This window comes from Protopterus annectens, chromosome 16.part0, assembly GCF_019279795.1.
Source record: "Protopterus annectens isolate FY-2018-M chromosome 16.part0, PAN1.0, whole genome shotgun sequence".
NCBI classification, from domain to species: domain Eukaryota; kingdom Metazoa; phylum Chordata; order Ceratodontiformes; family Protopteridae; genus Protopterus; species Protopterus annectens.
Window position 1 is genome coordinate 515,458,847 of NC_056750.1, and position 26,214 is coordinate 515,485,060.

The following is a 26,214-nucleotide window of genomic DNA, read 5'->3' on the forward strand; positions in this document are numbered from 1 at the left end:
TATATATATATATAGATATATATGTATGTTTATATATATATATTTGTATGTATTAATATGTACATAATAACAACTTATATGCAAGAGCACCAATGGTATTACACTTATAAAACTGCATCATATGTGCTACTTGCTTCTGTGAATTACTGCCTGTTGTTGAATGAACTGAATAACAATATGTTGTGGCAACCAAAGGAATTCAGCCCCTTCAATGCTGTTGGATAGCTACAGGACAAGAAAATTGTAGATTGGATATTTGAAGGCATAAATATGATGGCTATAACAAGAAGCAGGATTTATGCTGTATGCAACTCATTAACTTCGTTGCTATTGCATAGTTCTGTCACTAAGATATCAGACATTTGATACCTTGAGATACAGTAATTGGCTCACAGCAAGACATAGGTGATATGCTGTATGCAAACCAATGAATTTTTCATTGGTTATAACTGTGTCAGGAACATTGATTGGTTTATTCTTTCTTTAAATTCAGGGTGAGCACAGCTAAGACATGATCTGATGAAGGCTAGTAAGCTGAAAGCGCTTATCAGGGAATTTTACTGTGCTCTTGTTTTTGTTGTTTTTACTGAAGATAAAGTTTGTTTTTAACATTTTTACTGCTGTGGTAGAACCGAGGATTTTTTCCTACTACATTTTTACATTTATATTCAGAGCCTTCAGCAATAAAGCTACATTTTCTTCATTGTATAATATAATAGGTCTAATGATGGATGAGTAGAGAGGGATTATGACCTCTTTTTTGCCTGGATGACAAACCTTTTGTAATGAGATGTACTGCATAGAATGACTTTCTGACTACAGTGGCAGTGTAGTTATCAAAGGAGCAGTTGCTGTCAACCTGTATCCCTAGGTCTGTTATCACACCTTTGTTGTTTAGTTCACTACTGGGCAACCGCCTATGTGGTAGTTCATGGGCACCAAATTTTTCCCAAAGGGAATGCCAGTGCACTTTTTGGCATTGAGCTTAAGGCCATGGTTCTGGCACCAGTCTGTTTCAGTGAGTCTTTTTGTTAGAATGTCTACATCATTTGGAGAATCAGTAATGGCTCCCAGTTTGCAATCAACTGCGAACTTGGTCAGCCAGAGTCCTTTTCTGTTTGCTTGAACTTCAGAGAAGTAGATGCCAAACACGAGAGGTCCTAGGACCGATCCCTGTGGGACACAACTTAAAACAGGTCAGTAGTCGGATTTGGAGTCCGCTACCATCATAGTGTGGGTTCTATCAGTGAGCCAGTTGGCAACCCATCTTATGACTTAGGGGGTTGTGCCTTGTTTAGTGAGTCTGTCTATGATTCCTGAGTGAGGGATGGTGTTGAATGCCTTGGCACAATCTAGGTAGGCTGAATGAACAACCTTGCCCTCATCCACACCTCTGGTGACACTCGAAGAAGTCTATCAGGATGAGCAGGCATGATTTACCTTTCACAAACCCAAACTGCGTTGGGTCCAGAGTTTGGAGATTCCCTCTGTCCTTATTTGAAATGTCCATGATGATGTGCTCCATAGCCTTATATATCAGACTCATCAGGCTAATGGGGCAGTAGTTTCCAGGGTCTGTAGTCACTCCCCCTTTGTGGAGTAGGATGACCATAGCAGTGCACCATTTGGTAGGAACAAAGCCTGAAGTGAGGCTGTGATTTAACTGGGTACTCAGGTGTGGTGCCAGTTCACTTTGTTATTCATGTAGAACACAGCCAGGGATATTATCAGGTCCCATGGAAGCTGTATTCTTGGCTTTGGACAGTGTGATTTTTACCTGTGTAGCCGTGATAAAAGGGACTTGGCATTCCTCAGGTATTGTGGAATAGGTTTTGGTCCCTTAGAGTGTCCTTAGATGATGGTTCGGCAGCTACTTGGTCCTCATCTCACACCTTCATCTTTCATTCTAAATTGGACATGACTTCCGGGGGGGAGCATCCTTTGGCTCCGCGGTGCTCTGAAATATCCTTCCATGAGGGCCACCCACGGTTTTGATAGTTGTAGACTCTGATCCACAGGTTGCTGGTCAAATGAAGTTAACTACTTCAGATAAAGAAGTTATGTACTCACCATAGCGTTCCATCTGAGTAGTTGGTCTTCATTTGTCATCAGCTGTCCCTCCCTCCTTCCCCCTGATCTTCTCATTATATTTTCTGCATTAGCAGACAGGAGAGAGCGCTTTGTGGCTCTCTTGTTAATCTTTGTTAATGAAGGTTTTTTAGGATTGGGTTACTGCTAGGAGTATAGCAAACTCGATCTGAGGGAAGGAAGGAGATGGAGGGGTATTATGGATAAGGGGAGGAGCTTGGAACTCAGATCAGATGCTGCTGAAGCTGCCGTCTCTTATCCAGTCCGGATCTGACATCCACAGGTTGATGACAAATGAAGTCCAACTACTCAGATGGAACGTTATGGTGAGTACATAACTTATTTTTCTTCCCATCACACCTCCAGCATTTGCAGTCTGTCTGAGGAAAGATTATTTGCAGTCTACAAGCAAAGATCCTAAATCATCTAGAATTTGTTGCATGTTTGGAAGCCATACATACATCCCCATTGTGTCTTTTTGAATTGCATATCCAGTCTGTCTTCACAATCCTTTCTAATCTCTTCTGATTAATTCTTGTAGTTATCATGCAATATTTTATATGCCCTGCTAATTATCCTTTTTTTAACAGCAATTTCTGTTTTAGGTGCAACTAAAAACTCTGTCAGTACTGTATCACTGCTGGGTGTTTTGCTTAGTATCCCACTTTTTTGTCTTGCTTATACTCTCATCAGTCCTTGATAGGGAAGGCAATCTATAGCAATTGAAATGAATTCTTAGCCTGTTCCCATTCTATTACCTTTCCTTCTCTAATTATTTGTTCCCAATACCTTGGTCATTTGCCAGTTTTCTCCAGTAAATTCCAGCCCCCTCTTGCTTATTCTCTGTACCCCTAATTGCAGCAATGCCTATCGGGAGAATCTCCTTCCTCTCCACCCTCGTGTTGGCTTAGTTCTCAGAATACTTTCTGCTACGAAAACATAAAATATTAGTTGTGCTTGATCTTTTAAATTAGTTTTAGCTTTTTTATCCTTCTAAGCTGTATAGATTCTTTTGGGTTAGAAATCATGTCAGTAAAATTGATCTCGAGTTAAATTTACTTTGTTTGCTTCTAGGAAAAGAAAACGAGGACTGAGCTGCAGAAGGTAGCTGTGATGTCTGTTAACCAAATCTCTGGTGTTTCAGGTAGACATTTTTGAATATTCATTATTAAGTTATTGTGTGTTGTATTCAGCAGTTATTTTCTGACATTTTCCTGTTTAGTGCCTTGATTCACTGTTTTAAGATACATGTATGTATAGCATAGAATCTGCAGCAAAATCAACATCCATCCCTTGAGTATACTTGAGTGACAATGCTTCTCTTTGGTTTGTTTTCATTCCTAGAGTTGATACTCAACAGTTCCAGCAGCACTGCATGATCTCACCCTTATTTTTCTTTCCTAGCCAAGTAGGTAGTACACACACAGTTTATTAACATTCTTATGCAGCTTTTTGGGTTTCACAAGATTAGGTAGAAGTTATACAAGAGCCCATATCAAGTGTTAAAATGTCGTCCTGTTTCATCTTGTAGTTGGTATCTGAAATTGTTATACCTTTTCCTGTGTTGATTCACTTTACATTTCACCTATGCTTATTTTCACTTTTTCCTTTACATTTGATTGCGTTTGTGTACCATCTATTCACCACTTTTTCTATGATTTCTTAGATATGGAACAGGGTGGCAGCCATTCCATTTTCTTAAGTAAGACAAGTGTAGCTGACAGGTATGGCTTGGTAAAGTAGGTAACAGACTGGTATAGTGGTTGTCAGGGTTCAGTCCTAATCTGTTATGGTCTTTGTATAGTTTCCATTTTCTTGTTTCTGCATGAGTTTTCTTCAGTTATTAATTTTTTTTTTATTTTTTGGGCACCTTGTATATTGTAGGAGTGTGTACAGAGTTCATTTTAAATTATAATGCTTTATTAAATGAGTATTATATTAAGATGTACTTGACTCAAAAGAACAGACATATACTTGGCTGTATTGGTAGGAGCATGTTTGTTTGAGCTGTTGAATGTAATGGAAAAAGAGGGTTGCATTAAGCTCAACTTTGAGAACATTTGCCCTTTGTGGAAGGGGGCTTTATATTCAGAGCAGCTACTGTGTGAGAGAGAATCAACCTCTGAAGGAAGACCTGAAAGAAAGAGCTGGAAATTTTTCTTGCCAGAGGAATTCAAGGTAACCTACCGAGAGAAAGGAGAGACTGTGTTCCCACCAGCTTAAGACCAAAATAAAACTATTTGATGTACTTTTAAAAAGTATCTTTAAACCATAGAACTTATTTTGCTTGGAAGTGCATGCATGTTACTTTTACATATAATAAATGTATATTTTTACATGACTAGTGTGTCTGCTGCTTTAATCTTCCACTGCAGCAAGAATGTTGGCTTTATCCATTAATGTGAAAGTTCTGAGACTGTACCTTTTATTATTAACATGATTGCAGTTTCCCAGAGAGAGGTATGTGTGCTTGGAATTTTTTTTTTTTTTTTTTTTTTTTTTTTTTTTATACAGTATCTGTGTGTGAATCTTTGTGCCAAGACATAACCATGGTATATTAGTGTGGTCCACAGCAACTGCAGGTTAAGGGATGGTTGCAGTGGCTAATTCATTGGCTTACCCCAAGGACAGGGCCACTTTACCCTGGAGAAGGATCTTGAGGCATATCTTATTAGCTTTGAATATTATGCTCAACAGGAGGGATAGGACCAAACTTACTGGGCCAGGATCTTATCAGACCAGTTCAAAGGTGATTGCTAGGCTAATGGCACAGGAGCCTTTACAAGCCTAGCCAGTAATACCTAGGATATGAGAACATTATAAATTAATTCCCCAGATATGGGATGGGGTAGTACCAGTGTAGTAGGTCTTAGGTGTTGGTGCCCTTTGACAGACTGCCTCTGTCCACAAGGGACATGGGCAGTACCTCAAGAGTGAATTTGTTTCCCCATCCATTTATCCAAATTCTTTTTGAAGAGTGCGAGGGACTGAGTTTGTTTTACAAAGATGGGAAGTTTATTCCACACGAGGTAACTTTTGAGATACTACGAATGTGTTTCTTTGGCCAGTTCCGTTAGTCACAAATGAGGTTCAGGTCCATGGAACGCGTAATCTTCATATAATTTTTCTTGTGAATATGTAACATTTTCATCAGGTTTAGATCAGTAAATGTCTTGTAAGTCACGCACAAGTTCCTTCTCATTAAGCAATATGAGATGGAGTAAAGGGATAGGGCCATTATTCTATGTGCGCCTTGCGCTTTATAACTTTTTTAGAGAGAAATCTCTGGGGTCACTCTAGTTAGTATAAGTGCCTGTTTAGGTACATGCAGAAGGGAATATTGTACTTGATTTATGGGCCTGATGATGGCCTAGTGCAATGGCAATATGACCACCTTTGAACTTGATGCCATGCCTTTACTTACAAGTTGAGCTACACAGAAGGATTTCCTCACTACCGTAGCTACCCTCTGGTCAAAGTTTAGATTACTGTCTCTGTTCCTAGGTCACTCACCACTGGGACTACTTTTAGGGGTGTGCTATCAATATTAAACTGTGCAAAGATCTAATTTACCTAAGGGCATGATTATGCTTTTTTAATCATTTAGTCTTAAACCATGGTTTGGCACCAGATGATTGTCATTCTTAGGTCTGTTTGACATTGATGTCTTTTCATATCACTGTTGTAGTATTCTTTACAAAGGGATCCCTTGTCAAGGGTAGCCCAACATCCGTCCAGTATACCAAAGGCCTTAGGTTTTCAAAGAAGTAATCTTACCCCTCACTGCATGGGGCATGAAGGTGATGTACAGAAGTAAATACCTCAGAACTTCTTTACCACCAGTCCGAACACCATCTTCGATCGGTCTGAATGCTCCTTTTTGTTACCAAGCCATTTTCAGATAGATGTCCTGTTGGGCCTTTCTTATCTTGTCTTTTTTCTTTGTTGCAAGGTTACATGTCATCCAGAAAAGGAAAATGTCAGTGTGGGAGACCAGTTCCCCATAAGGACCATCGCGATCAGTGTTTGTTTTGCTTAGGTGCTTCTCAGGAATATATGTTGTGCCCAATTTGTCAAGCATTTGTCCCCAAGACAGTTCTTGGTGGTCTCTCCTCCATGTCCATCTACCTAAAGAACTAACATCTTAAGTTGTTGGCACAAGGTGTGATGACTATATCATCCCTGCCCAAGGGTCAGGCATATGCGAAGACAATTACCAAAAAAATTAGGTTTGATTAAGTTACTGTACTTCCTCGCCTGGACTTCTCTCTTAAGGCTGGTGAAAGTCTGGCATATTGCCCGGATTCCTTTGCTGCAACCATTTCAGAGGCCAGCATGGATCCGGCTTCTCGCAAGTCCTATGAGGCTGTGCAAATGTCTGTTACAGATGTTGAAGGGGAACTGTCGCTGAGCATATTCAAAGTTCCGAGGGGTGTTCCACAGATTCTTGATAGGGAGGAGATTCCCACTATGCTGATTGAGTGTTGACAAGAGTCCAAACCTCCTAGGATCTTTTGGGCTGACATCTGTTTGAAAAAGAAACAGAAAACAAAACATGTTGCCCTTGCTCTTAGACCCTCAGCGTGAATTGCATGATTTCACACAAGGGTTGTTTAATGCATTCAGGGTCTTGAAGCCTCCCCAGGAAGTTTGTGTTCGTGCCCCCTCCACCGTCATCTACTCCTGTTAAGACGCCTAGGGAGACGGACTCTTCTGATAATGAATTGTACTCTGGAGAATAATCTTTGACTTATTCCTCTCAGATTCCTTCCCCATTAGATTGTTTCTGAGGAGGAGGATTCTATTAGTCCAGATTCTCCCTTTGAAGAATTTTCCTTTCCAGATACTATCTCTCATATGATGGAATTCTTTAAATGGGAATGTATCCAGGTTTCTGACATCCAGAAGAGGTATTATGAACTCCTCTAGAAGGGAGTTTCTTAAGCCCTCTGCTGTTCCTCCTGTCCTTACTGCTTTGTTGGATACTTTTTCAGCAGCTTCTCAGGTTTCTGAATCCCAGCCCTAGCACCTAAGAAAACATGGTAGGTTTTGTAAGGTACCTGATGATTGCAAGTTTCTTTACAAATGCCCTTCTGCTTATCCCTCAGTTGTCTGTTTCCTTCTGACAAACCTAAACTGTTGCTTTCCACTAAATTAATTACTTCTGACAAGGACAATCCGAGTGGCACCTCCAGGTGCATCTGCAGTTACCTCCTACTACTCCTCTAGGCGTCCAATATTACTTGTTCATACTTGCATTAAAAATTCCAAAACCATGCTACATACAAGGTATCAGAATATTTTATTTTGTAGCATACATGGTGGCAAACACAATTGTATTGATATTTGACCTCTGTCAATGAGTATTTATTAGAATTGTAAGGTGATAACTTAATTTTTAAAGGCTCAGGCCACACCCACTAGGAGTTAAAGGTATACACTCCAAAGAGTTGTACTGGAGGGAATGGGTTAAGTGTGAAACTGATGGATGTTCCTCTTGACAAGAAAAGTCTCTCTTGGTTCTACAGCTGCTGAACTTTTTAAGATGTTGCAGGGGAAGGGTAAGACTTTGCAGAAATGTAAACATGTTTGTTTCCCCTGTTCCTAAATTTCAGAGGAATTATCCTTCCAAGCCTGCCTTAGTCCGTAGACAGTCTCATTCTACTCTCAAAGGTAAAAAGGGTTATAGACGTGCTCCTTCTAAGTCTACTTGGACTCCTACTACTCATAAGCCTACTTTTCCAGACAAGCCAGATCCGGTATGACAACCTTCTTCCCTCCTGCCTAAGTCAGATGTTCGTGTTTCACTGTTGCACTCATTACATTTGGGTAATCTGCTGGCAGATTGCCCTCAGTTGGCCTGATTAACAAAGTCTTGGGTCCTGCGTCGGTTGCTGTCCCTTCTTCCATGACATCAGGTCGTCAGGGGTATAAAACATGCAGCCGACACCATTACATCAGTCTTCCTTGCCGCGCGGTGCCTGAAGCAGAAGCAGTTCGCAAGTGCCGGTCGGCCGACTCCTGAAATTTTCGTTTTCGAGTTTCATAACCGAAGGATTCAACTAAAAGCTAAGTACCCGCTAGAAACTTTTCTTGCTCCTTACCGATGTCCGTAAAAGTTAATAATTGTATTACTTGTGGGAAGCAAATACCTCATAAGGATTTTCATTTGTACTGTATTCCTTGCCTAGGCCCTGACCACAACGTACCTTGCCTGTCGGTTTTGTTCTTCATTTAATCTGCACACTATCCGTTGTCTGTATATTTTTGCTTCAAAATATTTCGGTTCTTGGTGTAATTATCCAGAAATGAAGTCGATTAGCCATCCGACTACCGGAATACCAAAAAAATGCAAAGAAAAAGGCTGAGAGAGGCCATTGAGGTCCAAAACTGCCAACGACGTTTCTCTTAAGCCAGTCACCAGTTGGCCGGTACTCAGTGAGGTGCTTTCGCAGCCCCTGATACCCGCTACTTCTGATTCGCAGGCCTCTACTGAGACCCATTCGGAGTCCGGTATGTGGCGGATACTTCACATATGGAACCCGCGGATGTCTCTACCTTGGATGGGTCCAGAGCCGCTGAGCAGGCACCGGCTTCTGAGAGTGTATTCAGGCCTACAGACTTGCATATTAACCGACCCCAACTTTAGTGCTAAGGCCTAAATCTCGATCTGTGTCTAAGAAAACTATGCCCAGGCCACATGTTCAGGCCCCTATGCCTAAAAAACAAATGATCAAAATGGCTGAAGATTTAATTACTCTAATCAGGGGTAGTCAACCCTCCCCCTCCAAGATGCCTAGGACTGAATGTGACTATGAATCTTCTGAACAGATCTCTGTTTCGTCTGACTCTTCTAATGATCTGGATTTGTCCATACCGACTTATGAGGACTCTGATGCAGTGGATTCCATTCCCTCTGCTTCTCCGCCTGAGGATTTCTCTTTTGGGGAAACTTTAAATACCTTAAGCGAGCATTTCCATTGGGAAAGTCAAGATTTCTCTGAATCCAAAAAGAGGCTTAGGGATTTCCTCCTTCTTCCTCAGCGTAGGCCTTTGGCTATACCTCCTGTACTCGATATTGTTGATGTGTTTTCGGAGTCCAGTATGGCTCCTGATTCCTTACCTCCAGCCCCTAGAAAACCAGACAGGTACTACAGGGTTCCTGAGTTCCACAAATTTCTTTTCAAAAATCCTGTTGTGGACCCTAAAACCGTTTCTCAGGGGCCCAAGGGCATTAAGGCTTCTACTGCAAAAAATCCTACTCCTCCTGATAGAGACTCCAGGGCACTAGCTAGATTGGATAAAAAGGTTTATACTTCTGCAACCTTAGCAAGTTTGCAAACATACTTTGCAATGTGGTTTTGATTCTTTAGAGGCCTCTTGTAGGGCTGCTGTTAATTTCTGTACTTAGAAGGCATGCTTGGCTTAAGGAGCACTCTCTGCCTGATCATGTTAAAGCAAAACTTTTGGATGCTCCTTTACAGCAGGTCCACCTATTTGGCAATAAGGCTGAAGACGTTCTAAAAAAGATGGAAGATAAAGCTAAATCTATGCAAACTGTTAAAAATTTCTTACAAGTGCAACATCCTAGATTTAGTAGGCATTGGCATACTAAGAACTGGTCCTTTCCAACTCCCTCCAGAGCCACTTTGGTCAAACCTAGACATTCCAAAAGCACCAGGTTTCAGTCCCTAGGGACTTTCAGAACTCAGCAATGGGGTGCTTCCACTTTCAAATCTGTAAACAGCAAGGCACCACCCTATGGTAAACAGTCTCATTGACTTCCCTTTGAAGTTACCAAGCACTTTTCTCTTAGCTGCCCCTTTGGGGGGGGGAACTGGCTCTTCATTCAAGAAACTGACAACTTATAATCCAGGACAAATGGGTTTTAAATATAGTGTCCCAGGGATACAGATTTCATTTCCACACGCTGCCATCTCCAAACGGGTGGCCAGACCTGCCCCCAAATCAGTGGGCAGAGGCTCAGAAACAAGTACTTTCCCCCCTAAACATGGGGGCTATTCAACTAGTACCAGAAGAGGAAAAGGGACAAGGTTTCTATTCCAGATTTTTCTTGGTACACAGAAAAGACAAATCATGGCGTCCAATTCTGGACCTGTCTAAACACCTTCTTGGACATTCCAAAATTCAAGATGCTGACTCTTCACCAGTTACTTCCTATGCTAGGCAAGGATGCCTGGTTGGCAACTCTCAACTTAAGAGACTTAACCTGCATATCCCAATCAGGGAATATTGCAGAAGATTCCTACGCTTCAAAGCAGGCTGCATGCATTATCAAGTTCTCTGCACTGCCGTTTGGCTTGTCTACTTCGCCCAGGGTATTTGCAAAGTGCCTGGCTCCAGTAATTGCATTTTGCAGGCAAAGAAATATTCAAATGTATTCTTACCTGGACGATTTTCTAATTCAGGCAGAAAACCAGGCCGTTCTTCTAAAACATCTGGCGTTTGTAAAGAGTTCTAACGTGTCTAGGGTAAACCATAAACGAAAAGAAATCTCAACTGGTACCCTCTCAAAAGATTACATTCCTGGGTGCAAGCTTGAATACAACTGCCCAGATGACTTTCCTTACACCAGAAAAGCAAATTCATTTGGTGACTTACTTAAAACAGGTGGCCACAAAAACCCTGTTCTCTGCAAGGCAAATACTGCAAGCCTTGGAGTTCATGGCCTCCTGCATTCTTCTAATTCCATATTCAAGACTGTATATGAGGAAACGTCATTGGTACTTAAGTTTATGGAGTCAACATTGTCACAGCCTGGAAACTACGATTCCTATCATACCTTACCTGCGCCTAGAGTTCCTATGGTGGGCAGAGGCCTACCACCAAAACAAGGGGACTGCCAGTCACACTACCCCTGCTGCCCAGACCCTAACTACAGACTCATCAGACTGTGCATGGGGGGCTCATCTGGCAGGGAAGTGCATTCAGGGCAAATGGAGCCCAAAACAAATGCACCTTCATATCAATCAAAAAGAAATACTAGCTGTACAGAATGCACTGACAGCCTTCAATGACTACCTTAATCCAGGACAATTACTGATACAGACAACACCACGGTTATGTGGTACATAAACAAGCAGTGGGGTACACATTCCTATCCCCTCTGCAGACTAGCCATGGCATTGTGGAACACGGCCTTGAGCTGCCAAGTACAACTACAAGCTCAGTTCCTGCCAGGAAAGCAGAATGTTCTGGCAGACGAACTAAGCAGAAATCTCATGGACCCTCACGAATGGAAACTGGAACCATGGATTTTCAACATGTTGACACGCAAATGGGGGAGCCAAGACATAGATATTTTTACCTCACCCCAGAACTACCAGTTGGACCAATTTTGCACAAGAACCCATCACAAAAAAGCCTGGAAAGTGGATACTGTCCTTCAGCTGGAAAAACCTATCAGTCTATGCCTTTCCCCCTTTGCTCTCAAACGTTCTACTAAAAGTCAAACAGGACAAACCAAAAATTATTTTGATTGCTCCGGACTGGCCTCGCCAACACTGGTACCCACTCCTGCGCAGTGTGTCACACATTTCTCCATGGCACCTACCTCCAACACCTTCCTTACTGTCTCAGCAGGAGAACCAAGTTCTGCACCCTCACCTCCAAACATTGAATCTTTCAACTTGGCTAATCATTTAAGTTCCCCCTTAGGATCCCTCAGCAAACCTGTGATGGACCTAGTACTAGAAAATCTCATGCCGACAAATGGAAAAGATTCTGTGCCTGGAATCAGTCTCAAGGGATGAGCACAGCAGTGCCCAATTTACCTCAGATTTTGCAATACTTAACTGAGATGCTACACGAGTGCCTGTCTTTTTCTTCCATAAAAATCCATGCCTCAGCCATTTCAGCTCATTACAACACAGACCCCCCCCCCTTCTCTCATCCTCTTCTAAAGCAGTGCCTCAGAGGGGCCAAAAACTTGACCACCCAGAAAAGCTCCAACCCCTGCCTGGGACCTTAACTTTGTATTGGAGAAACTCACTCTACCTCCTTTCGAGCCAGCTGCAACTGTAGACTTAAAATTTCTTTCCTGGAAAACAGCCTTCCTTTTAGCAATCACTTCAGTTAGAAGGATATCTGAATTGCAGGCCCTTATGGCAGTGGAACCTTTCATCATATTTCATGCAGAGTCAGGGTGTCACTTGGGACCAATCCATCTTTCATGCCCAAGGTGGTATCCAGTGTGGCTCTTAATCAGTCCATTAATTTGCCAACTTTCTTTCCCAATCCACAGAACAAGGGAGAGCGGATTCTGTATTTATTGGATGTACACAGACAACTTAGATTATACTTGGACAGGACTAAATCTCAAAGAAAATTTGAACAACTGCTGGTAGCATTTGCTGCAGGGGCAGAGGGGAAGGCTGTTTCAAAGCAAACTATTTCTAAATGGTTAAGCCATTGTATTCATTTCTATTATAAGCACCATGGAAAACCTATCCCCCAGGGGATCAGATCTCATTCCACCAGGGCTGCATCTACTTCAGCAGCCTTTCTCAGAGGTGTTCCTACCAAGGATATTCTAGAAGCTGCTACCTGGAGTTCATTTCATACTTTCACTAAGCATTATCACTTACCAATTTTCTCTAAATCCTGAGCTGGCTTTGCCACTGCTGTTTTGCAGGGCCTTATAGCTGTTCCTAATGCTGTATAAATCCATCCTCCCAACCTTAGCTTTGGGAATCTACCCAAATGTAATGACTGCAGCAGTGAAACACGAACATAGTACAGTTTTGTACACTTACCATAAATGTAGATGTTCGAGTGTATTCACTGTTGCAGTCCTGGTTACCCTCCCTCCAGCCCCCTGTTTTTCTTTTACTATACCTCTTCTTTCTTTTACTATGCTTAAAAGCTTTTTTGATGTATTTGCTTTTGTTTGGAGGTATATTTTTGTGTTTCTAATTATATATATGTATATATATATATATATATATACAGTTCCACTTCATATCAAATTATCATTTCATCGAATTTCAAATCATTGAGACCAAATAGTCGAAAACTTGTATCATCGAATCTCAAATCGTTGAAAACTATAAAGCAACTACAAGTAACATTCCACAAAGTTTTTACTACATTTATGCCCCCTGCACCCCCATGGGGATTCTTCCTCACCCTCAGAATAAATATACCAACTCCAAGGTCACACTACACTGGGGGGAAAAGGGTAATTTCCTAACCCCACTGTAGTGCGACCTTGGAGTTGGTATATTTAATTATGGGGGGTGTGGGGGCGTGCAGGGGTTCTTGCCCCCTGCAAAAACATAGTAAACAGTGTCTGGCATGTTATTTGTAGTTGCTTTATACTTTTCAATGATTTGAGATTTGATGATATGAGTTTTCGACGAAATGAGTTTTAGACGATTAGGGCTCGATGATTTGAAATTCGATGAAATGATAATTCGATGATATGAAGTGGAACCATATATATATATATATATATATATATATATATATATATCTGTGTGTGTGTGTGTGTGTGTGTGTGTGTGTGTGTGTGTGTGTGTGTATTTTGCTCCCCATTTGGGGAGGCACCTGACATCTGGGGCAAGAAAAACTGATGTAATGGTATCAGCTGCATGTTTTATACCCCTGACGACATGACGTCATGAAAGAAGGGACAGCAACAGATGCAGGACCCAAGACTTTGTTAATCAGGCTGACTGAGGGCAGCCTGCCAGCAGATTACCCAAATGTAATGACTGCAACAGTGAATATACCCGAACATCTACATTTATGGTAAGTGTACACAACTGTACTGTTCCTTTATCTCTTCATCTTTCCCGGATTCTTCACAGTTGGTTAAGGATCAGTCAGGTTTCTTGGGATTTGTCCATCATTCGTCAGGGGTATTACATAGTGTGGAATTCTCTTCATCCTTTTTGGCATTCCTCCATTGTCTCAGGTCAGCATCCAAGCGGTTTCTACTCCTCAAAGGGGGAAGTGGTTTTATTCCTTAATGTTTCCATTCTGGATCTTTCTCGGCTCATCACCTTTCTGAAGGTTGCTCCTTTTTGAATGCTTTCTCTTCAGATACTCTCATCTTCTATTTCAGGTTTCCTAGTCTCTCTGGATCTCAAGGATGCATATATTCAGATCCCTACTCAATTCCTGTTTCATGAAATATCTCTGTTTCTTCCTTGCATTTTCAGTTATCTGCTTTGCCATTTGGCCTGTCTACTACCGTAAGGGTCTTCACCAAATGCTTCTCTCCTGTGATTTCCTTTTGCAGGATGAGAGGAATGCAAATCTTTCCTTAACCGGATAAACTGTTCTTTCAGGCTTTCTCTCCAGAGACCCTGATTAAACACCTCCACTATGCTGTTTGCCTCTTGCAAGGCCTAGCATTTACAGTCAATTTCCTGAAATCCTTCCTGACTCCTCCCCAGGATTGTTTTTCTTCGGTGCAGTTTCCAGACCTTTCCTATGCTGGCATGCCTGCCACCTTCCAAGGCTGTGACTCTTAATTGCCTTTTTTCAATCTTTTTTCCTCAGGTCTTCGTTACAACGAGGGAGTTTCTATGGGCTCTCGGTTACATGGATTCCACCATTCCTATACTTCCTCTAGCCAGGCTCCATATGAGAAAGCTGCAGTGGTTCCTAAAGTCAGTCTGGCTTCAACATTCTCATCCTTTGGACTTTGAAGTTCCTGTTCTTCCATGCCTCAGGCTAGAGTTTTAGTCGTGGATTCATCAGCTTTCTGTCAACCCAGTCCCCTCTCAGGAACTTTCTTCAGATGCCTCAGATGCAGGGATGGGGGGGGGGTGTTCTTTTGGTCCTCTAAAGGTTCAGGGCCCATGGTCCCTTTGTCAGAGGATGGACCATATTAACATCAGTGATGAGAGCTCTCCTTGTTCTTCAGGCCTTCCACACACTGTTTCTTCTACTGCCTTCCAGAATCTTTACAGACAATACCACAGTGATGTGGTACATCAGCAAGCGGGGGGTGGGGGGGCATGGTCTTACCTCCTGTGCAGACCAGCTTTTCAGGTTTGGGATCAGGCTTTGTCCAGTACAAGGTGACTCTGCAAGCCGTGTATATTCCTTCATAACAGAACCTTGTTGCTGGCTTCCTGAGCAGGTCCGTAACAGACTCATGAGTGGATGCTTCAGAGAGATGTGTTTCTGGACATTGTCCACCAGTGGGGTACTCTTGTTAGATCTTTTTGCCTCCCCTCTGAACAGCTTCCTCTTCTGTGCTCCAGTGTCCCTTGTCCTCTGACATGGAAGGTAGATGCCCTTCTTTTATTTGGCAGGGGGTGTTTGTCTCTGCCTTCCCTCCATCCCCCTCTAATGAGGATCCTGTTAAAGATGGACCAAGAATCTCCCAAAATCTTGGTGACTCCTTTTTGTCCCAGACAGCATTGGATCCCTCCTGTTCTGCACTTAGTCAAGGACAAGCACCACAAGTTAACTCACAGGGCAGACCTACTCACATAAGACAAGGGGATCTGTCATCCATCCTAACTTGTCCACTCATCATCTGATAATGGTGGTGATAGGATTTTGATTCCTTTTAGGCACCTTTTTTTTTCCTCAGGATGTGGTCCTGCAGGAGGTCAGGAATCCCACTACCAGGAAGTCTGGTTTGTCCAAACAGAAGAGAGATTCTGTCTCATACCTAGCTCATAACCAGTATCCACTTTCTATGGTGGTTCCTCTGGTTCTGTTAACTTATGCATTCTGGGTTTGACATATTCTTAATTTGTTAATGCTCACCTTTTAGCTATTTCTGCCTGTCTGCCTTTGACTCCTCCTTTAGCCTCTAGGTTTGAGATCAGTTTCTTAAAGGTGTCCTTCATATTAGGTAGCCATGAAGCCTATTCCTCTTTCTGGAAGCTTAATTTTGTTATTGAAAAGTGGAACCAAGCTCCCTTTGAGCCTGCAACCTGAGCTTCCTTGGTGTATTGTACATGGAAGACTGCTCTTTTCGCCCTGACAGATGTGTGTCTGAGCTTCAGGGCCTTATGGCTGTCTCTTTTATTAGTTTTTCATAGGGACAGGGTGTCTCTTGATACTAATCCTTCTTTTATGCTCAGTGTGGTTAATAATGAATTGTCACTTAATCTATTAATTTGCCCAATTTGTGCCCTTCTGTGCAGTCTGCCATTGAGAAGGTTCTTCACTCCTTGGACTTGAATAGACAGCTCAGGTATTATTTGGATAAGGCTAAGGGCATTCACAAGTCTGAGCGACTTTTTTTCTTTTTATATCACATCTCTAGGTATGGCTCTTTCTAAGCAAAACATTTCTTCACGGATCTCTAAGACCATTTATTTTTGTTATTCCTTTCACGGGAAAAGCATTTCTCCTTTCATACATACTTGTTCTACTAGGTCTGTGACTTCCTCTGGTGCTTTTGTCAAAAGATTGAATACCAGTTCTATCCTAGAAGCAGCTACTTGGACTTTAATCCATACCTTTACTAAACATTACATGCTGGATGTGGTTTACAGGGAAAGAGCTGGCTTTGCCAGTGCTATCCTGCATGGGTTTCTTTTGGGCTCTGCTGGGCCTTCCTCTTCCCAAGTTTCCTCTTGAGCTTTTCTACTCTCCCTTTTAGTAAAGAATACTACAACTGTGATGTGTAAGGCCATAGTACAGTTGTGTAAAATCTTACCATAACAGTAGATGTCCTTCCCTTCACTGTTGCAGTATTCACTCCCTCCATCCTCCCCCTTTTTTCTCTACTCCTTTTCTTTTTTCCTTCTGGATGCTTTTCTCATTGGACTCTTCCTCCTGGGGATATTCAATTCTGAGGTATGTATGTCTGTACGTCACCTTTATGCCCTATGCTATTAGTGGGTAGCATAAGTTTGGTGTACAACATCCTCTAAAACCTACTTTGGTATACTGTCCAGATGTTGGGCTACTCTTGGCAGGGGCTTCCTTTAGAAACGAATACTGCAGCAGTGAAGGGAAGTACATCTACTGTTATGGTAAGGTTTTACACAACTGGACTTTAGGGGATTCGGTGATTGCTCCCAGCTTATGGTCGGCAAACTTGGTGAGCCAGAGGTCCTCAACATTGGTCTTCACTTCAGAAATGTACACCAAACAGGAGGAGTCCCAACACTGAGCCTTGTAGGACACCACTATTAACAGGTTTCTTATTGGATGTGAATTCACCTGTCCGGACAGCATGTGTCCTGTCATTGAACCAGTTGGCTATCCATCTGGTAATGTAAGGGTTTATGTGTAACTCAGTTTATCTGTGATCCCTGAGTGAGGCATTGTGTTGATAGCTTTGCCCAGGTCTAGATAAATGGTGTGCACCATTTTACCCACATCTGTGGCCCTGGTGACTTTCTCAAAGGTGTCCACCAGAGTGAGCAGACAAGACCTCCCTTTGACAAACCCAAATTGGGTTTGGTCCACTGTTTGGAGAGTTCCTATGTCATTCTTGATCAGGTCCATGATAATTCTCTCCATGGCCTTGCAGATGAGACAATTTAACCTTATAAGTCTGTAGTTCACTGAGTCATTTGCTGGGCCCCCCTTGTGCAGAGGGACGACTGTTGCATTCCTCTGGGACAAAGACTGTCCGGAGGTTGTGGTTAAAGACCATTTCTACTGAGACCCCTGATAGATTCTGTTTTAAGCTATTTAAGAGGCATCCTGGAATGTTATTGGGACCCATGGAGGTTGTGTGTTTGGCTTTAGTGAGCACTGTGAAGACCTGTTCCCTCATAATGACTGGTAGGGGGATGGTTGCAGGTATTACTTTGAGTGTGGTAGGAGGTGATAGGAGGGAGAAGCTTGACCTGAACTTGTGTGCCGGTATGTCTGCTATAGCTTCAGGCCGGGTATAAGTGTTGCCGTCCATGATTAACTGCACATTGCTGAGTGTTTTTCCTTGAGGTTATGGTCATAATTAAAAAAAAAAAGCTTTATGGTTATCTACCACCTGGTGAGCTATCTTTGCCTTATAGTTTGCTTTGGCAGACTTGACCAGCTCTCTAATTTGTTGTTTAGACTGACTGTCTTTTTGAACCGTTTTGTGTGTTTCTTAACTTTAGAGAGGATTTATTTTCATTTTGTTGAGTATCCTGTTTATGCTAGGGGTCCACCAGGGTGGGTTATTTTTACCAGTAATCACAGGGTTGACTTGGACCGGGTATTGCCTCCTCCTTGCAGCTATGAATGTGGTTATACAGTGCTTTTGTGTACAGCTCAGAGTGGGCCTAGGTGTCATCTGGATTTTGAGAGGCTTGGAAGTTTAATAAGCTGTCACTTATGAAGGCAAAGACCTTGGAGCTGACTTTCACTTATAAATTTATTGGGCGCTTTCGTTCTTAGTTTCATAGACTTCTTCAGAATAAAAAAAAAACACATGCCTTGTATATACTTATAACTCCTCCCTAAATCATTACATTAACAACAATAACCATGGCAACAAATTAATTCTTTCCACTTGCAAAAGTAGTTGAGCTGAAGTACTGAATTAATAAAATAGTAAAGCATTGCCTTAAAACACCATAAATATTTGCTATAATAAATGGTATAATACATACATAAAATTTCCATTAATAAAGTATACAAATTACAATTTAAACATTTTTTTTTCAAATTTTAAGAAATAAAGTATACAAATCTAAATTTTAAAAAGCTTGACTAAGAGGTGACGTCATTCAAACCAGGATATTTAGTGGCGTTCATTCTCAACTGCCACTTAAACTCCTGGAATTCCAAAAATTCATCAACTGGTCCACCCCTTTGCACCAAACAAGTTTGATCGATAACAGTAAATTTGAAACTGTGGCTTGGGTTTTGTTCCAGATGTTTGTACAAAGCATTACAGTCCTCCTTCCTCTTTATATCATAAAGGTGTTGATAAATTCTCTTCCTCAGACCGAGCTTAGTCTTACCAATGTAAAATGCACTGCATATTTTGCATAAAGTCATATATATATATATATATATATATATATATATATATATATATATATATACATATACACACCACTCCTTTACTTACCCCCAATAAAATATTTTATGCAATCTAATCTCACCCTCAACCAGAAAGGCAGACCCTTCCACAATATATGAACACTGCACACCATGACCACATCTAACTGTCCTACCCTCACTGCTTGCTTTAACAGGGTATTCTAATAGAGTTTTAAAATATAAATCTTTTTGGTTTACAATAACAGGCGTTTCACCTACAATCTCCAAATACTGTTGGTCCACCACAAAAAAGTTTTCAGTTCCTCTGAATTATAGATCTCTAAGGTCAAAGAAATCAGCATTGAATAGTAAAATAAATGCTTTGTTAAAAGCCTGGGGATTAGAAACCTCTTGTACATGTTTATGTGGGGCTTCAGCTCCACATCCCAACAGGGGCATAAAATGCCTGGCCCTTCTTTTTTCTCTTACTTTATTAAAAATATTCATCAAGAAAGATTCCAGATACCCCCCAATACTAAACACACCTTAACTTATCACATTCAAGAGAAAATTCCATTTCATCCGTTATCATCCTGGCTAATCTTGCAGTGTCATTTTACCAGAGACTTTCTTGTGCACTACTCTCAAGTGGAAAAAAGAATTAGAGTAAGTAGGCTTAAGCTAAATAGTTGAATCTAAACATTTCCTTTCCCTGTTAAGCCTGATTTAAGATTCCTTAAATCCAAAAAATTTACAGATTCACCCTGAACGTCCATCTTGAAGCTTAAAGAAATTGGTCGTTGTATGCAAGTAGTCAAATTCATCCAGTCTATCCTTACCTTCCTTCCAAAAAACACCATATCCTTAAGGAAGCGGCCATAAAAAAAAAAAAAAAAAAAAAATTCCTTAAATACAGAATTAACAACAAAGTTCATCTCCCAAAATGAAAGTGCATTAGCGAACTTGGGCACAAACTGCCTCCATTGCCACGCCAGTCTTCTGTCTAAACAACTGGCTCTGAAATATCAAAAAGTTGTTCTCCAAGACTATAGTTATAAAAGTCCTAAGAACATTGGCTTTGGCATTATCCACATCGGTATAAAAACAAAGATATTGATAAAACCAGTTAATCTCTATATCTTGAGGAATCATGGAATATAAATCTTGAACCTCATTAGTAACAAATTTTAATTCCTCACTAAATAATTAATTTGAAATTCTGGATAAAAAATCCCATGAGTCTTTAAGTAAATGTGGGATGCTCCGAAAAATGCCCTTTGTACAACAATAATTAGCTAAACAAAAAGTCTTTGAAGCTTTAGAATCCACTGTTGGATGCATAGCGGGGTTGATGAGGTTTTTATATATTTTTGGGAATGCTAGATATGGTGGGGGAGGGTCTTAGGACTGTGGACCAAAACAAAATTAAATTCTTCCCTAGTAATCTGGTGGTTACACAGCATTTCTTCTAGAGTTAAGTCTATATTCTTGTAAGCTATAGTCATCTGGTTAACCAGTGCCGCCTCGTATGAATCAGAATACAGCACACCTAACATTTGGATAGTCATTTGTATCCGTAACCACTAAGCCCCCACCCTTGTCAGGCTTCATAATCCTGATCTGTTTGTTCCGTATTATTTCACTTAATAAGGCTTGAGCATACCCACTGAGGTTGTATTCCCCAGGGATACTAGAAGGTGACCTCAAAAAATTCCTAATTTCAAATTTACAGAATGTGAAGTTGTTCAATCTCGCTGTTCATTCTTCACTGATGGGTTCGAAGCCAATCCCTCGGCTCTGACACAGCCGTTAGCAAGCTCAAGGTTTGCTTGAGACCCAGCCCCTTATCCCATAATGCACTGCTGGTATTACCTCAGATCTAGTTTGCCGTGGCACGGATCTCGATGGTTCCAGCTTGCTCAAGCCTAAATCTTCATAGATTATTCAAAAAATCTCAAGTTTTCTGTCTTTTCTTTTATTAGAAATATATATACTTACAGTGCACTTGTTAGGATAATTTTTATAGCTCCCTTCCCTGTTAATACTATATTTGGTGTGTTTTTCATAGTGGCCTCGTGTTGGCCTACTTCTAGTAGTAGTGTGTACTGGTAGTTAGATTAGAGTTTTAGTATTAGTTTGAGTGCTTAATACTATTTAGCTAATTTTTGGCCCCCTTTTCATTTGGGCCAATGTTTCAGTGTTTTTGGTGGTTGTGTTCCTATCACTACTAAATAGCCTTTCGCTTCGTTATTGTGGATAGTGGTTTTTGGTTATTGGACAGGTCTGAGGAAAAACAAAAGCATCCAAAGTCTGGGTTCAGAAAATGCCCAGACTGCGGACAAAAGATGTCCGATACTCATGTGCAGTGTGTATACTGTCTAGGAGCTCTTCACTTGCATGAGTCATGCCACATGTGTCAATCTTTTTCTTCCAGGGTTACATTAGAAAGGAAGAGGAAATTAGTGGACAGGGGTTTACTAAAACATCCTTTTGTCGAGGTGTTGAGTGACCAGGATGGGGCCAGTAAGTCCTCTCGTTCTTCCCAATCCTCAGGAGACTCAAAAGCCGTAAAAAAATCGAAAATTGAGGATGCCGGGTCATCAGCTCCACGGTTCTCGGAGTCGTGTCTCCCTTCTTCTCGGATCCGGTCCACTGTTCTGGAGCCGGTGTCAGAGTTGCCATCGTCTCCTATTCTCCAATCTGCACCGTTGGTGCACTCGTCTAGGTCCTCTTAGTCTTTCTGATCTGGACATGGACCGACTGGTACAGAAGCTGTTAAGGGCACCAGGCCTAGCTAAATTGCTATCGGCTCCAACCCTAGCGTCGGAACCGAAGACCATTACCCCAGAATTGACTGCTGCTTCTCAGAGTCATAGCTGGAGGAGGCTGACCTGATAATCGAAGAGCCCTTGGAGGTGTCACCAGTTCCAGTGTTGTCTGTTAAATCTGCTCGGGCGTCCTCGGCACCGACCGGGGACTCTAGGAGCCGACATTCTCCTGTCGGGTCCGGGGAGGGTAGTCTTCCTCTCGGGGCTTTGGCTCGAATGAGCTCGGCTCCTACCTCAGGCTCGGAGCCCACGGTCTCAGTGCGAGAGGGGCTTGAGGTTTCTTCGGGTCCTTAGACTCCTTCCCATCGGAGATGAGATGCCTCTGAAGCCATGAGGTGAGTATTGCCTCCTAAGACTTCCTCGATGTTAGGATTGGTCTCTTCTTCCCCTAAGGCACCTGTGTCCACTTCTGTTTCCATCTGCTCCAAGCATAGAGACCCTGAGCCTCGGGTAGCTCTACTGGGCGCTCACTGCTCTTCTAAGACTTAACTGGACGTTCCTGCTGAGGAGGTTCCCAGAAAGAGTGTGTGCAAGAGGAGGCACCTGGACTTCCCACAGGAGGCTTTGACATCTGACACTGACTTAGATGAGTCAGAAGGGTCCCCCTGATCCCCCTCTGAGGATATCTCCTTTGCAGAGATACTTGAGATCCTTAGGCAGAGGGGTGATTGGCATTCCAAAAACCCTACTGAGGATGAGTCAGTTCTCCTGAAGGCTTTCGGTTCTCAACCTTCCACCTCTTGGGTGTCTCCGCCCTATGATGAGCTTATGGACCTGGTCTCTCGTAGGGCGTGGGAGTCACCGGAATTCATGGAACCTGCCCTAGGAGGCCTAACAAGTTCATTTCTGCCCGCCCGTAGACAAGTCCTTTTTGACCAAGGGAGTCTCTATTGATGCCATGGTGGTGGCGGCAGCAACCAAAAAGGAAATGTCTGAGACGTCCTCGTCTATCCATCCTCCTAACAGAGAATCTAGGATTATGGAGAGAGATGGGAAACGCATGTTTAGTTCAGCGACTTTTGCACTTAGATCACTGAATTATTTGACCCATTTTACCAGACTGCAGAGAGATCTCCTTAAGGAGTTAGGAGATTCTCTTCAGGGTACAGTAGCTGCAGGTGCTTCCGACAAAGTTGCCACCCAGCTTGCTACCCTAAATTCAATTGTAAACTCGTCCATGCGTCTCGTATCATATGCAGCTGATGGCACGAGTAGGGCAGCAGGTACAGGAGTTGCCCTTCGTAGACATTCCTGGATGCTCCTCTCTTCCTTCGTGGAGCCTTTCAAGTCTTCATTTGTGAATACCCCGTTTGACGGCTCATCTCTCGTTGTGCCTAAAGTAAAGGAAACCTTGACCTGGTGTGAGCAAGAGGGAAAGACTCTCTACCGTAGGAGTCCGTTTTTCCACCCCTTCTCGGCCTTATTCCCAAGGGCCAAAGGGGAGGGAAGATGTGGTTCCAAAAAGCCCAAGGAGCCTTTCAGGACACACATGGTGAAAACCCCTCTGGGGCAGAGGAGGGGGTTATAATGGAAGACGCCGCCCTCATGGCAGAGGGGGTCCGCAACAGCAGGGTGACAGAGATCATTTCTCTGGTCAGCCCTACCAGCACTCCTGAGCGGAGGCCTGACTGTCCTGCTCTGGAGGCAGTTGGGGGTTGCTTATCTTTGTACCCAGAAACCAGGCTGGACATAAAAGACAGATGGGTACAAAGTATCGTTTCCAGAGGGTATTTCATACCGTTTTCTCCTCCCACTTCCGTCAGGAGAATCCTGGACGTTCCACCCAGTCACAGGGAACAAGCAACTATAGTGGTCCACAACTTGCTAGAAAGAGTCATCCAGCCAGTACCAGCAGACCAAACAGGATTCGGAACTTACTCAAGATGCTTTTTGTTTCCAAAGAAAACAGGGGACTGGAGACCCATTTTGGACCTCAGCAGACTCAACCAATTTGTCAAGAAAGAGAAGTTCCGGATGGTCACGCTTCAGTCCATACTTCCCTTTTTAGGGAAAGACAATTGGATGTGCCCAATCAATCTCAAGGATGCATACTACCACATAAAGATGGCCAAGCCATCCAGAGATCATCTGTATTTCCGGCTGGGAGCCAATCACTATCAATTCCGAGCCCTGCCTTTTTGTCTCACTACAGCCCCCAGAGTGTTCACCAAATGTATGGCAGTGGTCAAGGCTCACTTGAGGCATCTAGGATTCCAGGTGTTTCCGTACGTAGACGATTGGCTCCTTAACTCCACCACCAGGCATCAACTGATTCGGGCAAGGGAATCCACTCTGACACTCTGCAACCACTTAGGCATTACTGTCAACTTAGAAAAGTCTGCCTTGTCGCTATCGCAGCATATCGTCTTTATCGGGGCAGAATTAGACACTTCACCCACCACTCTACGTCTACCTTTTGAGAGGGTCTCACTTCTTCGCCAACATGTCAGCTCACTGGTGTCAAAAGACAGTGCTCCAGCAGCAGAGGTCTTAAAAGTACTGGGTTTGATGGCAGCAGCAATTTTAGCCATACCATTAGCAAGGATGCGTATGCAGATTCTTCAATGGCTCCTGTTCACTCAATGGTCTTATCAGGAACTTCCAATGAAGCATATAATTGTGATAACAAATTCCTGCAAGAGAGACCTTCAGTGGTGGTTGACGTTGATTCATGTCACAAAAGGACGTCCATTTGTACTATCCCCGCCGATAGCCACTGTGACCACGGACACTTCCCTGATAGGGTGGGGGGCATTTTCAGGGAAAGACTGCCCAAGGCACATTGACGGATCAAGTATCACATCTGCATATCAATGTTCTAGAGAGGACAGCAGTACTACTGGTGTTGCAGTACTTTCAGGACTCTCTTCCTCTAGGGACAATTGCAATTCAGACAAACAGCATGTCAGTGGTCTGGTATTTGAACAAACAGAGCGAGACTAAGTCTTACACTCTTTGCTGAGAAGCCCTCAGAGTTTGGCAGTGAGCTGTCTCATCCCAGCGCTTTCTGTTGGCAACGCACATCCCGGGGAGATGACAAACTGAGTAGGGCAGTTTTGTTGCCACACGAGTGGTCCCTCAATCAGGACATTGCGGACAGGATTTTCCGCAAATGGGGCCAGCCCTGCTGTGACCTTTTTGCCAGTCACATCAACACCAAATGCAGAAGCTACTTCGCCCTGATTCTGTGTCTAGGACATCCCCCGAGACACGCACTCGTACACAAGTGGCCCTTGGGTCTGCTATATGCATTTCCTCCAATCCCGCTAATACCAAGATTTTTACAGAAAGCAAAGTCGCTGGGAAGGACCGTCATTCTTATAGCCCCCTATTGGCCTTGGCAGATTTGGTTCCCATTTCTTTATCATCTCTTGGAGGATCCATGGATTCTGGACCCAGTTCCAGGCCTTCTGACACATCCGTCAGGGAATCTCTACCCTTCATTGCAGTCCCTGAAGCTGACAGCTTGGTTGCTCCAGTTCCCCACATAGCCAGGCTTCACAACCTTTCTTATGACACGAGGCAAATACTTTTGTCTTCTCACAAACCTTCCACCAGGAGATTATATTGTAGTAAGTGAATGAGATTTTCCATTTGGGCTTCCAAACAGACCATTGATCCTTTTCACACTCCCTTGACATCTATATTGGAATGCTTAACTGTTATCTTTAATGAAGGAGCGGTAGCGGCTACAATTCGGGTCCAGTTAGCTGCCACATCTAATTTCCATCTTGGAGTAGATGGACTAAATGTTATGGCCTACAAGTTATCCAAGGCTTTTCTTAAAAGGATCTTTCCATTGAGGCCTTCAGTAAAAACTCCTTATTCCCCCTGGAATCTGAATTTCATGCCATCTCACATAATTCTTCCCCCCGGTTGAACCTGCATCATCTTGTGATCTCAAATATTTGTCGTGGAAAACCATTTTTCTATTGACCATTACTTCTTCCTGCAGAGTGTTAGAGCTTCAAGCCTTGTCTATCACACCTCCTTATATGATTTTTCATGCTGATAGAGTATCTCTCAGGACAAATCCTTCCTTTTTACCTAAAGTTTGTTCTGAGTCTAATATTAATCAAGTCATTGAAATGCCAGTCTTCTTCCCCAACCATTCCAACAAACTAGAGTATATGCTGCACAAACTAGACGTTCATAGACAGCTCAGCTATTATTTGGATAGGACAAAAGATTTTAGAAAATCAGACCAACTATTTGTTTCCTTTTCTGAAGCCTGGAAAGGTAGACCAATGGCTAAAACAACCCTTTCTAAGTGGTATCTGATTGTATCACCTGTGTTTATTCAGCAGCTAATATGCCTTTACTACACAGAATTAAAGCTCATTCAACCAGAGCAGTTTCTACATCCTCTGCATTT

General features: G+C 42.6%; 1 protein-coding gene across 1 annotated transcript in view; it reads left to right on the forward strand.

Annotated features, from left to right (window-relative positions):
• GLE1 (GLE1 RNA export mediator) overlaps positions 1 to 26,214 on the forward strand; it is a 1,828,321-nt gene that overhangs the window by 1,001,463 nt on the left and 800,644 nt on the right. The window contains exon 9 of the mRNA XM_044058440.1: positions 3,163 to 3,232. Within this exon, the coding sequence (XP_043914375.1) occupies positions 3,163 to 3,232 (70 nt within the window). The remainder of the gene's footprint in view (positions 1 to 3,162; positions 3,233 to 26,214) is intronic.